Here is a 15,694-nt window from a genome sequence, read left to right on the forward strand (position 1 = left end):
GAGGAACCCGTATGGGTGATTGTCATAAAGCTGCTGTAATAAAGATGGCAGGACATGAGGATGATGCACAATCGAGTTCACATCAGCTTGGAGCAGAGACGCCACAACAGACAAGGCAACCCAAGCAATTGCCTAAGGCCGCGAGCAATAGCATTGTGTTCGATGTTGCGACGTGTCAGAAAATCGCCTAACTAGCTGTTGATGGCTGCTGGGCTCCCAGCAACGGGTGATATTACTCCATTTAAATGAGCACAGACAAGCAGTCCCAAACCACCGGTCCATGGCCTGATACCGCCCCATGGGCCATTTGGTACCAATCTACACAGATAGATATACGGGGAAAATATGTGACTGCATCAACTGTAACCGAATCGATTATCTATCTAGACACAGAGTGTCATGATTCGGTTTAAGGACCAACAGGTGGCACTGTAGGGCTCCCCTGGCAGCTGCACACCTGTTGGTCATAGGTAATCAGGCCTTTAAAAGGACTCCCAGCCCGAACACTCAGTGTCGGGTCATTGTTGCTTATTGCTACTGTCATGTATGTTGCTGTTTGCTCTTGGTTTCTGTCGTGTTAGTTCATTGTTTAGTCATGGTTTTTGTTTGATACTTTGAACTTTGTGTGTTTTGGATTTAGTTTTCTTTGTTTTAAATACAATTCTTCAAATAAACCCTGCTCCTCCCTGCTGCCTGCTTTTTGGGGTCCACCACCACCTCGCAACGTGACACAGACAGACAGACAGACAGATAGATAGATGGATAGATAGATAGATAGATAGATAGATAGACGCATTACATATTTATGCATGAAGGTGGTCATGTTAAGGGGAGGAGTTTCTCATTGGTTTACACGTCCATTCAGGCTTTTTTCTCCCCTGTCTACAGCAGCAGGAACTGCCAGAGAGAGAGAGAGAGAGAGAGAGAGAGAGAGAGAGAGAGAGAGAGAGAGAGAGAGAGAGAGAGAGAGAGAGAGAGAGAGAGAGCGCCACCGTCTTTCCGTTCAGGTTTTCTTCTCCCACTCTCTCTCTCTCTCTCGAAATGCGAGTCAAACGTCACTCGTTTTCGTGGAGTTCTTGTGGAGGAGTCCTTGCAGGGAGGAGTGGTCTGGATCGCGTGTGCCATTCCAGCTCGACGTCTCCTTAAACGCAGCCCCGCGTGAGAGCACAACACAACACAACGCAGCAGAACAGAACAGAAGAGACCCTCTAGCCTCTTGCCTCTTTTCGCCCCTCCGAACTTGAGCCCCAATCTCGGGCTATGTCCGCCCTCTGATCGCCGCCGCGGAGACGGAGCGAGTGCAGACGGAGTAAAAGGCGTCTCTTCCCGCCTCGACCATCGGCCAGCCAGCTTTCTTCCAACCATGTCAACGCAGGCCAAAGTGAAGAAGGACAAAGAGATCATAGCCGAATATGAGAGCCAAGTGAAAGGTCGGTACTGCCGCGGCTCATCTTGGTTAATTGTGCAACTTTACAACAAGCTTAATGACTGACTACGTGCGTGTGTGCGCGCGCGTGCAAAACTGAGGGGTGGGTCTGGCTGCATTTGCTCCTAAATGCATCCCACTGGAAATGTCCGATACCCCCCACCCTTGTTTATGATCTTTTTGGCAGTACACTTAGGTTCAAACTTGACCAAACCGGTTCGTATAGAGCCATGAAGACTGCAGGCTGCATGACTAGTAAGCAAGGCTGCATTGTCAGGCTGCTGCAGATGACTTTCACATTGCAGCTTTTAAGCTGCACACCCAACTGGGGGGGGGGGGGGGGGGGGGGGGGGAAATGGCTCCGATTCCTCGCATGGAAAATCTTCGCTAAAATCTGTCACGCATCTATCTCAGATATCATGCACAATACTAAAGATAATGCTGAGTAAAACAAAAAAGATCGTTTGGCAAGAGAAGCTTGAGAAGGTCAACCAGCAAACAGTTGAGAAAGTCCATCAATAATGGATGGCGTCTGCATCAATTATAAACCATGAAAGGATTTTCCTTTCTGAGGCTAAATTTGTGGCTGAGAAGGAGTAGAACTAACCCTGTGCAGGATGTGCATGCGGCAGTGAACTTGAAGTAGTTTTCGTGCAGCAGATGGTGCATTGTCCTCCCCATGTCCTAGTCAGTCAGAATCAATTGATTAGTCAGTATTTTTTTTTTGTAATTGTTTTCATGTTTGGTCAACAAAACAGTTAAAATCAACTTTTCATTGTTGACAGAGCCATTCCAGTGAACAGAGACAAAGCTTACAGATTACAGGGTGGACATTGGACAATGACGCGGTGGACATTTTCTTGCTAATATTAAGCATTTAATGAGCACACCGCATGTCGACCTTCATTCACTAAGAAATTATTTAACAAATATATTTTGCAGTGACAGACTGGACATGATAAGCTTGCCAACATCCGATTCCATGCATAATACGATGAAAATGACAACATATGTCAGTTCTTCAGAGGGTCTGCCAAAGGGGCAGTTACCCCATCATGAGGGGGTGGAAATTAATTTCAAATAGATGCAAAATATTCCGTTTGATTATGAAACTATTCATGGTTAAAATGACTCATTTTATCAAATAAGCTATGTTTAATAACCTCAAGTCAAGTCCTGCTGACATTTGACATTTAACCACGCATTGCACACAGTGTAGTTTGGAGAGCAGTGTGTGGGACATGCCAAACATAACACTGCGGCTGTGCTTGATGCACTTTTTAACATTTCATGCATCAACAACAACTTGTTGCACAACAGCACATCGAAACAGTGATTGGCACGTCTCCCTCAAATTTCTGAGGTTTGTGGTTCGAATTTCTACTGTAGCTCAGTTTGCATGTTCCCCGAGACTTGTATGGGTCTTATCTGGGTACTCTAGCTTCCTCCCACATTCCCAAAATATGCATATTAGGTTACGCGAAGACTATGAATGGCCTCGAGGTGTGATTGTGGGCGTGAACGGCCGTTTCGCTGTACATGTCCTATGATTGGCTGGCGATCAGTTTCCTAAAGTCAGCTCTGCGAGCTAGACACCAGTTCACCTTAATGAGGCATGTGCTATTCAAAAATGGTTAGATGGGCTTGTTGCACAAGCGTAAAAATAAGTTAACTAGTGCAAAAAAGTCACCCTTTCAGTTACGGCTTTGAATGCTAGTATGCGGCTTCACATAGCTGTACAGCAGGGGTGTCGAACTCATTTTTGTCGCTGGCCACATTTTAGTTCCCGTTTCCCGTTTGGAGGGTCGTTATGACTGAAACCATATAAAGAAGTCAAGAATAACGGTCCACTCCACTTTTGTTTGGTCACTGTCATGACGTGTTTGGCGGCAAGAAAATGCTTACAATATCCTTCTTATTTATTACAGATCAGAATTTGAAATCTTGGTACAGATTTTAGCTAGAATTACGGAAGTTCACATGTATGATTTGCTTTGGCGGGCCACATAAAATGAGGTGGCGGGCCAGATCTGGCCCCCGGGCCTTGAGTTTGACACCTGTGCTGTTCAGCATCTTCTTCTCTTCACAACCCTTGTTGAGGCCATTCTTTCTTACCAAAAAAAGGGTGATACAGTACTCACCACGGTGCCATGCAAAGTGATGACATCACTGAAGTTTCCCAAAATGACAGCCTTTAGGGTAAACTGATCATGTTTATATCTTAACAACACGGGGGGCGGGGGTGCGGGGTGTAACTTGGGCCCTCCTCAGTCACCAGTAAAAATCTAGTTTTTATTGGCACTGGATGTAGATATTTTATATCATGACAACTCCAGCCTGATAATGAAAGTTGATCAAAGCTAGTTATCAAAGAAAAGCCTCATGCATGTTCTTATTGGTCCATTATTTACTCTACGACCTCGGTGACCACTAGAAAGGCCTCCAAAAGGTTTTTTATCATGGCCCTGTGTCATGAGAGGCTTCTAAACTGAAATGTTAAACTCATTTTGGAACTGGGATTCGATCTGCGTGAAGCGGAGAGTGGGCTCATTTGACACTGACACTAGGCTGGAGTAATACTAATTTACTGGCAGCACAGTAGCACAATTGACACATGCATGCGCGGACACACACACATACACACAGAAATACTACTGACGAGTGAAGTCTTGTACATGCTTGGATTTGAATGTATGAATATAGCCAAATATTTCATTCATGAGCTAATATTCATTCATGAAATGGAAAAAAGATTTTCTACTGTTCTGAAATTGATTGACGGTTTCTGTAAACTCAACGGAAAGTAAGTTTTTCCACTTCTAATTGTGTATCACAATATATACAGTAAGAGCTCATACAGGAATGCTTTCCTTCCCTTATTCTAGCTTGTTTTATTCGCGTGATCTTTACATTAAAATGTAGTTGAGCAAATGATCACATAGCTTTCAGCTATGAGGTCTGTCTGTTTGTCTATCTCGGTCGGTCAGTTAGTGACCATTTTAGTGTGTTCTAAAGCATGAGCAACTATGCTGTTTTTGCCCCTCCTTGCAACATGCAACATGCAAACACCAAACAGGAAGGCCGGAATCGAACCCTGTACCTCTCCACTGTAAGGTAGACGTGTGAACCAGTAGACCACCGCGTCGCCCATTATTATTATGCTGGGGTTAGCGAGTTTATTGTAGTAGTTTCGATTTTGACATTACTTCATAGTCTTGCTTTGAATACGTTTCAAACATACAATCGTCATTTTTTCATATTCTCTAAATGTGTTAACATTTTAGTGTGTTTTGAAATGTTAAAAAAAAAGAAAGTGAGATGTGAACATTAGCATTAGCATCTATGTTTGCCACTAGCCAGTGTACCATATACTGGAAAAAGTTTTGTTTCTCCGGTGAAATTTCAACATAGCTTTACTTTGCATGCCAGTTAAGCATACGGTTGACATAATTTCAGTTTGTGTGTAAATGTCTTCCGAAACAGTTCTGAACAGTGACTGTTCATCAACATCAATGCTAATATTCGTCACTTTACCATGACACAAGTTTTTCTTTAAATGCCATTAAAAACTGTTTAGAAATGATGACAAAATGGTACCGTATGCTTTGTAACAGAATTGTTTTACTACCAATTCACACATTTGTATTTTTTTTTCATGCTGGGTATGAGCTTTCATATTTTGCCATTTTGAGCGTCAATCTATGCATTCCATGTAGCCCACGTGGCCACAGCCGACGGCCCTTGCTGTTTATTCATCATAAGAAAAGAATGGTCATGGTGACACTGCCTAGAAATGTCGGGTCTTGCATGATGACAGCGAAACTACGTCTTTGTTGCCAGCGTGTGAAGCTGCAGACGCTGCCTTGTGGTGTCATATCATTTAAAGTAAAACCTGCGTGGAATGTCAGCACAGCAGAATGTGGATTTTCCTGTCCTGCGGTTGCACAGACAGCATTTTGAAGCATTTGGATTGAAGAGAAAAACACGTGAACTCACGATTCAGAAGAAAAAAAAAAAGAATCCATTCAGACGCTCACGGCCTTGATTCGAACCAAATGATGTCAACGTGTCAGTCTGGGTTAGGACACATGTGACTAGCCACGCATGGCTAACTGCAGACGCAGCCCCGCAGAGCCGACACTAGCTGTGGCGGACTAACCGGAGCGGGCTGCTTCCACGACAATGACTCCTCAATCTGGGATTGTCGCACAAACAGCCTTGCCTTCAAGGCAACACGGCCCACTCACTTCCGTGCACAGCAAAAGTCCACAAATGTAGCCGCCACATGCATGTGCATCAGAGCATGTTCCCAATACATGAATTGTGTTTTTAAACATGGGAGCGGCACTGAATAAATATCACACTGCTTGTTTAAAAACAGGATCTGGTATGCAAAGGAAGAGAATATATCGGAGTGGAGTCTCAACCGCGATTTTCTTTTAATTATATGCTTAAAAGACACAACAATCAGGGAAATTCAATTGCAAAACTCAAGAAAGAATCGAAAAGTTATGCTTTGCCAACACAGGAATGTCATTATTGGCAAAGAAAAAAAAATACAGTCATATTCTTGGAATCACATTGAGAACTTCGGTACCACATCGGAAACAATTGAACTGCTCAGGAAAATATGTGTGGCAACTTTAATTGCATATTAAATTTACCAAGCAGACTCTAGCTAACAAGTAGAATGTAACGACTTATCATACCAACAAACTGTTTTCCATTCCCTCTCTGTTAAGTGTCTGTCAGACATCTTTAAAGTCTGACTTGTTTTATTTTCATGTTTTTGTTGTGGCAGCACTGTCATCTCGTGCAGTGATTCCCAAAGTGTGGCACTAGTAGCCCTCGTGGTAGTCGGGCTCACTCATGGGAGCGAGGAAAGAATCATTGCCGCCGTACGTTTAATTTTTATTTAAACTTTTCTTGCAAGACTTTAGAATATAATGTTAAAGAACTGTTTCTAAACTTTTATTTCAGTAAAACTTTAAAAGGTTGTATGTGCAATACATTGTGCGGTTTTATTTGTTCAAAACGTGCATCATGTTCCAGTGGTTGCAATCAAATGTACACTTTTGAAACACTTTCTCATGCTATTGACTGGAGAAGTGTCTTCATACTTTTGACTGGTACTAAATAAATAAAACCTCTGTCTGTGCATTAATGAACATTTAGTCCTACTATGCTACTGTATTTTGATGGCAGTTTGGGCCTGGAACAAATGAATTCACTTTACATTATTTCCAATGGAAAATTTGACTGTGGAGGTTCCACTGAAATGTATTCTGCTTCTACAAGCCAAGTGTTACATATGTACAAAATACTTCTTCAAAGTGTCCGAACACACCAGGATGTTGATTATTAGGCTTGGCAGACTAATTACATTATAAATAGGTCCTTTTATACAAATTCCTTATCCCGGTCGGTGTACGCTTACATTTGAGAGCTTGATGTGTGTGATGTCGAGGGGAACTTTTTGGTGTTTTACATGGAACTGTGAAGTGCTTGCCCGTGTCCTCGTGTGATTATGTGCGCACTCTGCGAAAGCTTGAATCATTCATGGCATGTAGTGCAATACTGCACAGTCCCTTGGAACAGTTTAGCTTCCTAAAAATAACCTGCTTGCAGGAAAGCGAATGCAAATAGTCTATTTGATGTCTCGCTGATGACATTGTGCTGTCACTGCAATCCAAATGGTCTCATTTGCTCACAGCAAACACTCATTGTTTGTTTTAAAAAAAAAATCCCAAGTTTTGTTCAATTTCAGCACGGTGACATTTTGTTCTATTTTGGAGCTGATTGCTGCCTCGCTGGTCCTCATCCTTGGCTGTGTACTGGTCATTTCCAAGCAGAGGAAGTCGCCTTTGTCATTGCCCAAACGCCAGTTCGAGCGACTGGTCCAAGTGTCAAACAGAAGACTAGCTCGCTCCGGCTCCGATGCCTCCAGAGACACATAACCGGGCAACTGCAATACTAAAGGGGACCATGAGAATAACATCCTCCCGACAAGGGACCGCATATTTATTTTGTCTCGATTCGTATTCCTCTCGGTTCATTCACATGTTCACAGGATGGGCGCCCATTTACAAACACCTTTTGTCCTTCAGTTTCCATCATTTTGAAGAAGAATAGAAGCTCTTTTCTTCAACAAAGTTCTACAGAGTTCCTTTTTGTGTGAAGAAATCATATGCATACTTGAAAACGTCTGTTTGCCTTCCTTCATGCTCCTCAAATGTTTTAATGGCGCTTTGTCTATTGTGTGTGTGTAAGCTAAGTGCGTGCGTCAGTAAATGGCGCACGTCAGTAAATGGCTAATCAACATATCTTAACCAGAAAGGGTCATAATAACTGATTTGTAGTTTCATTGATTGTTGAGAATTCAGATGTTTGTGTGCGATTGGTGGACTGCACCACTTGGCTCATACAGCTGAGACCCTGTCAGCTAGTTTGTTGTCGAAAGAAGACAATATGACATCAGCAAAAGCCTCATCCGAATTGAAAAAATTTGTACATATGACACTGGTATGGAAATTGCAGTTGAGAATGTTCAAGCACACTGACGGAAAGTAAATGGAGTGAGTTTAGCTAGGCTAGTGAAGTTAACATACGGGCTAGCAATGTTAGCATTCATTCATCTGTGTTTGTTTGCATTTTACGGAATGACTGCTAGTAGTTTGTGTGAATGCTGGATTGCTGGTATTTCTCAACAAGAACCGGCAAGCTGTAGTTAATTGATTTTTTTTTAATTTAATGTAAAGACATTTAGTTAGGCTTCAAGTTTGATTGTCTTTCAGTTTGCTGGTCTGATTTTCTGATAAAACAATAGTTTGTTTTTGAAGCGCAATCTTAAAAGTAACTTTTTTTATGTTGAAGAACACCTTTGTTTTCTGCAATGAATTTGGGTGTGAAAATGTTGTTCACAAGTTTGCGACAAGCAGCAGCTATCCATCCCGTCGTTCAGTATAGCCAATAGCTTCTTACTTTTTTAGGAGCTGCATCCGTCCTATTTGTCCCCATAATCTAGAAAATGTATCTATTTTATATCCCTTCCCTGTGTTTGCCTATAATGGAAAGCAGCAAATTTCCCAACCTCTTCATGTGAAAACAGCAGCAATCTTGCTATTAAAAGAATTCCTCATATTTGATGTTTGGAAACGCATCTTTTTGAAGGCTCTCACTGCACAATGCATGCTGACCTAGTTTGTTTTCTGTGTTGTCTGCGGCGATAAACAGACATGCATGTCACAATGCATCCGCGGACGCACACACACACATGCAACAGACAAATGCAGTTAGACATCTGCTTTTATCCAATTAGGGTGTCTTTGTTCTTAAACAAGTGCTTCCGCAAGCGCGATACTATGGCAGTGTGCAACAATGTTATAATGCCAGCATCAGACATGGCCCATGAACCATCCCTGGCTGTTTTCCTAACTAAGTCCGATTCCCTCCTCTTGATCGGCAGAGATCCGTAACCAGTTGGTGGAGCAATTCCGGTGTTTGGAGCAGCAGTCGGAGTCCCGCCTGCAGCTGCTGCAGGACCTACAAGACTTCTTCCGCCGGAAGGCTGAGCTCCAACTGGAGTTCTCCAGAGGACTAGACAAACTTGCAGAGCGCTACTCATCCAAGATCCGCACTTCTAGAGAGCACCAGCATTTCAAGTGAGTTCCTGCATCGGTAACTGCTACATAAGTTACATTGGCGACATGATGGATCTGTGGTTTGTGTTTGAGTCCTGATTTGGTCATTTTCACTCTTGGGTTCTTCAATTTACTCCACAACAGAAAAACCTGTTTGAAAGAGTAATTTCCAGACGGTTTTCCTGACCAAGGTTCTGACTCAATATCTGGATCTGGTCCCTGGGTTCCCTGTTTCTCAGGGATCAGCAGTGTGCAAATGTCACTAAAGGGCTTGGTCTGGTATGGTTTAGCAAGATGAACCCGTTTATTAATTACACTAATGAGAAAAATGGGGCCAGTAAACAAAAGAACATTGAAGACACAAAGTTTATCATGGTTTTGGATATTATTTTTTTTTTTGTTGTTGTTTTTTTTAAATGCTTTATTTCAGTTTAGTTTTCATTTGTTTTACTTTTTTATGTAGTATTTGTTGTTAGATTAACAAAAAAAAAAGAATGTCACTAAGTATCGTGTAATTACCGGTAAGTGAACTATAGACGACTCTTTGACCTTTCTATGTCTGCACATTTCTATGTGCAGACAGAAAGCATTACCGAAATAAATACATTTTAAATGAACCCTGCAGGCTCATTATGACATTAATTAACTAAGACCAAAAAAAGGAAATTTTTGCAATAATTATAGTTAGTTTTGGTTAATTTTATAAACCGCGACCCTAGTGAGGATCAAGCGGCTCGGAAGGTGAATGAATGAATAAATTTATAAATGTATGATGTAGTTTGTGTGCTCTTCTTTTGGTAACGGCATTCTCGTTATTTTATTTTCTTAACGAAAATGTGTTTTGTTTTTCAATTTTAATAATTTAATAGGTTTTACTTTACTACAATGATTATGGAGGGCACAGTATTATGTAGTTTTTTTTTCTGTATTGGTACCCTTCACAACATGCCCAAATTCAACTCTGGTGAGTGCTGCTTTGTAGAAATAGGACTATACGGGCAGGGAACAAAGGAATGAACAATAAAAAAAAGGAAGTATAAATGTAGAAGAATTGACCTGAAATGCAGCCAGGGCCAAGGAAGCCTCGCCTCAGGCTACTGTGTTCCCCCCAACTAGGTCAGACTTTACCCACTCTGCCAACCCCCGCCAAGCTCGTCTTCTCTATGTGCTTGTCATTTCACTTCACGCTAGATCCCGACTCTCCAATCCTCGAATTTCCTCACCGGTCACAGAGAATTAACTGCGCTTAGAGTCGAAGGAATGAAATGTTGCCTCGAACTGAAAAATGTTTTTTGTTGTTGTCGTTTTTAAGTGTGGTTGTGAATCAAACACACCCTGCAGCTCTTTAGATTTTGGCACCCAAGTTCTAGTTTGTTATGGAACATGTTCACATGTCAACATGAATTCAATTCATGCACATGTTGAAAAAGAACCAAGTCAGTCAATGTCAAGTTCATGTTACCTGTCTGGCTCTGTCATATTATTTTTTCATTGACAATGGTGATCTGTCCAGTTCGATTTCATTCTCTTCGGCCAATTACTTAAATGTAGTCAAAGCACACAGAGCTGCCATGTCTGGGATGTTGATTAATGGAGCGTTCAGTCAAAGGGAGACCCCTTCAAGATATTCCCATTGCTCCACTTCTCATGTCATCCGTTGTCCCACCCCTCCACCACCCGCTCCTAAAACTCCACTCCCATCTCTTGAAATGATCATCATTACGAATGTCTGCCAAAGGCTTGGTTCTCTACTCCAAAATTTTAAATCTCTTCCATTGTTTTTTTTAAAACTTTTTAATCACACCTCTGGACAGAAGCATGGTGTTCAATCAATCACTGGCATTGAAACAGGAGTTCAGACCATCCAAAGATATTTTCTTTGATTTAAATAAATAAAGTTTTTCAATGACAATTACTGAATTCAGCAGCCCACAACCACCAGGCAATGGACAGGGACCAAAAGACTGAACAAAAAATATTTTATCGATCTTTGTTTTATTTTGAAAATCAGGTGCATTTACTTTGACTTCCATAAATACAGTTGTCTCAGTCATAATATACTTTAAATATTTAAATATACAAACAAACAAAAAAAATAACACGTATAGCGAGCTTCTTCAAAAAGAAGAGGCCAAATAATGAGAGGTCGTACGAATTTCTGCATTAAAGAGACACTATTGGCAATCCTACTTAAAGGATTAGTTTTTTGTTTGTTTGTTAGGTTTTTTTTTTTTTGGGTTGAATCGCACACACCAAACCTGCTCTGAGTACCGTAATATGTCGCAACAGGCTCACAAATGAGGCAATAAACTCATCAAAACTGTTCTGGTGCATGGAGCCCAGCACCTGGCAATAAAAGATGGGGCCAGCTTCTTGAAGAGAAACAGGCTCAGGGCTTGGGGACCGCGTCATAGATTAATTGTTACTCTCCCCCCCAATGTCAATCAGTGTAAATTCAACATGCAGCAATTACTTTCTGCACTTTACCGAAGAGGATTTCACATCAAATAATGAACGCTGGCAATATTTTTGCTTTTCTTTCGCTGAGTGCTGTTTTCTTGACCTGAGAAAGCTTGGTCATGAATATTACTTTTTCTCGTCGTTCTTGAGGAGCAGCCAACAAGCAAAAGAGTTTTCAGTTAATCTCACGGCATCGAGTGTCAAGGATCAAACTTGTGCTTGGCTTTGAAAGAAAAGCCTGCGGGGAGGGTGGCTTTATCTTTTTACTGCACTGGAATGAAAAGGGAATTAAAAAAAGATGCTGATGCTCAGCAACGCGACCTGTGTCTTTTACCTGAATGGTTGTTTTTTTTAAATCGACTGTATACTTTTTTTTATGTTGCATTTGTTTTAAATGGCCCTCAACCAGGCAAAAGTATGCAATTAGCCATAAGTACAAGATACATCAATGCAAAGTAGTTCAAATTAAATCAACAGCATCTCTGCTGGTTCACTCCAAGTATTGCACTTCATTTACGATGCGTCAACAATAAATTTTGTCTTATTGTCCAAATTTTTAATGATAAATGATTTCATGAATTGAGATCACTTCAAATTTAATTAAACTTATGTTTGTGTATTTTTAAGAGAAATTGTCATGCATGTTGTTTTCTAATTGCGCCGCATTGTAATCTCATTTTTAAAAATGTGCTACAATGATAAATCCAAAACTCCATAAACTTATGTCCTGAAAACAACAAGGAAAGACGCTGAGCTTCTCTGTATCAACTTAAGAAATGAGAAAGCCAAACAATGACTCGTCAGGGACAAGAACAATCGAGAACGTTTCATCACTTGACAGAGAAACATGGAAGATTCTTTTGAAAATGCTCTTCAAAAGTGAGACGAGCTCCAAAAATAAACACTCTGTCTCTGAATTGTCATTTAATTTCAGAGTTCAGGCCCTGAATCCAGACATCAGTTAATAATAGTATACTTTTCAATCTTTGATCCATATTGCTATTGGTACACCATATGTTTGGATCGAGCATGAAAGTAGATGACCCAGTGAGTATCATGTAATAAAATGGTGCTGACCAGCCATCCAATATTATGACAGTTGTCCGTTAAGAAAACTAGCAGGGACATAAAAAGCACCTGAATCAACAATTAAATATTGTTTGCAAAATGAATAATGTAAAGTTGATTGCGGCTGCCTTCTTCCAAATCAATAGCAATGATTCTTGTGCAGTTAGGAGAGAATTAGAAGAGATCTTTGTCAGAGATGTCATTTCCCCCTCCAACTTCAGAGTGTTCCATTCTTTCCAACATCATTTCCAGCCATCTGCCGCATCAGTCATAGCGGTAGAAAAGATTGAACTTTGATCAGATTTTGGTGATGGTCACTTATTGGCTGTTAGCAAAATGCTAGCCTTTAATGATAAGAGTCTTTGTTGGCTTCATGGGTATCTCAGTCAAAACAGTTTGATGATGGAAAAAACAGTCTCATGTTCCCTAAAGAAGAAAAAAGAAGATAAACAAACTTCGGTGTGAACGTAATTGAACTCACATGCTCCCTCGAGCAATGAGGCAAGAGCAGCCCGCATGCTGGTTGTGTGTGTGTGTGTGTGTGTCCATCCAGCTATCTTTGTGAGGACCAAGTCGAGTTTACAAGAGATAACGTAAATTTTAGTGCAGTGTTTGGTCAACGTGTCATTTTATGATTAAGACAATAACTGAGTCAAATATAGAATATGTCGAAGGGTTCAGGGAATGTATTATGTGTTCACGACTAATTCCTATGAGGTGTGGACGAGTGGTTGGCACATTTACCTTCCTGGCCTTATTGAAGACTCTAAATTACCCAGAGGTGCGACGATAAGTTTAAATGGTTGTTAGCCTCCCTGTTGCTTGTGACGGGCTTGTGACTATTGTTCAGTGTTCTTGCTCATTCTATCGGAAAACAATGTCAACTCACATGAACACACAAGTCTTTCTTTTCTTGTGCCATCTGATGTAAGAATGACTTTGCGGAACAAGTGATTTGATCTATGTGTGAAATATTAACAACAAAGTCAAGTAAATCGTAACCTGGGTTGTGTCCCCCCCCCTCCCCCTCCCCCACTAACTTTTCTTGGCGTCTTGCCATGGTGGTTTTAGGAAGGACCAAAATCTGCTGTCCACTATCAACTGCTGGTACTTGGTTCTGGAACAGACCCGACGGGAGAGCCGAGACCACGCGACACTAAGTGACATCTACAACAACAACGTCATTGTCCGCCTGACGCACGTGGGCGATGATGTCCTCAGACTTTTCAAAAAGGTCAGCGGTGGAATGAAATTGATGAAGGCGTGCAAGCCAGACTGATGGCCATAACATGCATCGTCACACGTCATCTGTCATGTGTTATCCTTCTACTGCAGGGGCAACCCAAAATGTTGAAAGAGCCATATTGGACAAAAACAAAAAACAAATATGTCTGGAGCCACAAAAAAACAAAAGGTTTATATCAGCCTTCTAATGAAGGAAACACACGCTATATGTATCTTTAGTAGCTATATTAGCCTACTATCAAAATGACTAGAACTCTTGAAATGTAATATTTATTCTACACATTTTTATAGCATTTGAAAACGTGAAGAACGTTTGTGTCATGTTTGTCTTCCTACAGAAACCATATTAAAACAAAAAATATATTTCCCTTCCCATCTTTTCCATTTTCAAATATTTTGGAAAAAGCTCAAAGGAGCCACTAGGGTGCCGCTAAAGATCCGCAGGCGACTCTCGAGCCACGGGTTGCCGACCCCCGGTCGACTGTATGTAATTCAACTAAAATGGTGTAATTGTGATGAATATTCTGTCCAAGCGATCTGAAATCACTATCGCTTGACAGCAGAGGTAATGGAGGATAATTTATGCCCTCTTGGGGGTACTGCATTGTCACGATAGGAGCCATGATTGGTTTGTCTTCAGCCAGCCAGCACAAAGAGAGGTGTTTTAGAAACAGCCTGCAGAAAGTCTGTCTCCCCCTGTGAAGAGTTTAGAGCAACTGGAGAAGTTATTCAAAACAAAAAATCACATTCTGGTGCATTCATCCGCAGCGCTGCTTCATTGCTAATATATTGCACGTGTGGGACTGGAATGACTTGCGTGTTTATTGGGGAATACATGGAGCGAATGGGCAGACGTTTCAGTTTTTGGGGAAACACAGGCTTGTTGTGTTTGACAAGTGGGCCCTTGGGAGGTGGAAAAGACATGAACTTCACAGAGTTCCTTACCTTTGAACCCTCTCTTCCTCAGGGCCTGTTAGCATTGGCACGGCGACATGTCTGCTTCATCATATTCCCTGGCCTACATTCATGCTCGCATTTCCGCGGTTCTTTTACACCGTTGGATGCTAAGCGTCAACTGCTTCGTAGAGTGGGTTGTTCCTCTGTGCGAAACTGGACGGTCAAATGTTCAAATTTAAATATATTGAATAGTCGGTGAACTATTTTATTTTAAATCCAATGAAGCCTATGATTAGAAAATACACTACATAGAATATCATAAAAGTGACATATACTTATCATTTTATAAATTGCTTTGCTCATTTCATATCAACTTTTTCCTGCAATGGATCTCAACAGTTTGAAAAAACAATCAATTCGGGCCCTCTAGCACAGCTGTTTCTACCAATTTCTTTTAAACCTAGATTGAAGGACCGCATCACGAAAATTTGAGAGATTATTTATTTAACTATATGTCATTGGTTCTGGTTTTTGAAGCATAATATTTTCACAACAAAAATATAGCACCCTCCTTGGCTCATAAATGGTTTGTTCCACCCAAAATCCCACCTTGACAGGGCTCTAAGCATGCTAGCTAGCTAGCTAGCTCCGTCGAGTCAAAAAGCAGCCGTGGTGAAAGTACATTACGTTGCCTGAACTGGGATTTGTGGAACATTTCTCAATTTCCACTCCATAATACCAACACTCTATTATCATTACCATTTTAAAATTCGGATGCGTTTAATGATAGCTGACTGTTTATGCTGTTAGGAAGGAGATACCTGACAATTATTCCGACTCAGAAATGTTGGCGTCGGTTAGGAAGAGCACCACTGTCCTGTTTGAATTAGAATGAGAGAAGCTGGCTGTAGTGTCATGCGCACGTGTTAATATTATATGTTAGTCACCGACTTCCCCA

The 15,694-nt window shown here is 41.2% G+C and overlaps 1 protein-coding gene across 6 annotated transcripts in view; it reads left to right on the forward strand.

Moving 5' to 3' along the window:
• Positions 1 to 983: 983 nt before the first annotated feature.
• Positions 984 to 15,694, forward strand: part of LOC127607273 (SLIT-ROBO Rho GTPase-activating protein 3-like) — a 33,063-nt gene continuing 18,352 nt past the window's right edge. For 2 of the 6 annotated variants that reach the window (XM_052075441.1, XM_052075443.1), the window contains exons 1-3: positions 987 to 1,430; positions 8,892 to 9,087; positions 13,666 to 13,828. In XM_052075441.1, coding sequence (XP_051931401.1) covers positions 1,364 to 1,430; positions 8,892 to 9,087; positions 13,666 to 13,828 — 426 coding nt within the window. In that variant the 5' untranslated portion in view covers positions 987 to 1,363. Of the gene's footprint in view, positions 1,431 to 8,891; positions 9,088 to 13,665; positions 13,829 to 15,694 lie in introns of all 6 variants that reach the window. The other 4 variants (XM_052075442.1, XM_052075444.1, XM_052075445.1 and 1 more) reach the window with 3 other exon arrangements.

This window comes from Hippocampus zosterae, chromosome 9, assembly GCF_025434085.1.
Source record: "Hippocampus zosterae strain Florida chromosome 9, ASM2543408v3, whole genome shotgun sequence".
Lineage (NCBI taxonomy): Eukaryota > Metazoa > Chordata > Actinopteri > Syngnathiformes > Syngnathidae > Hippocampus > Hippocampus zosterae.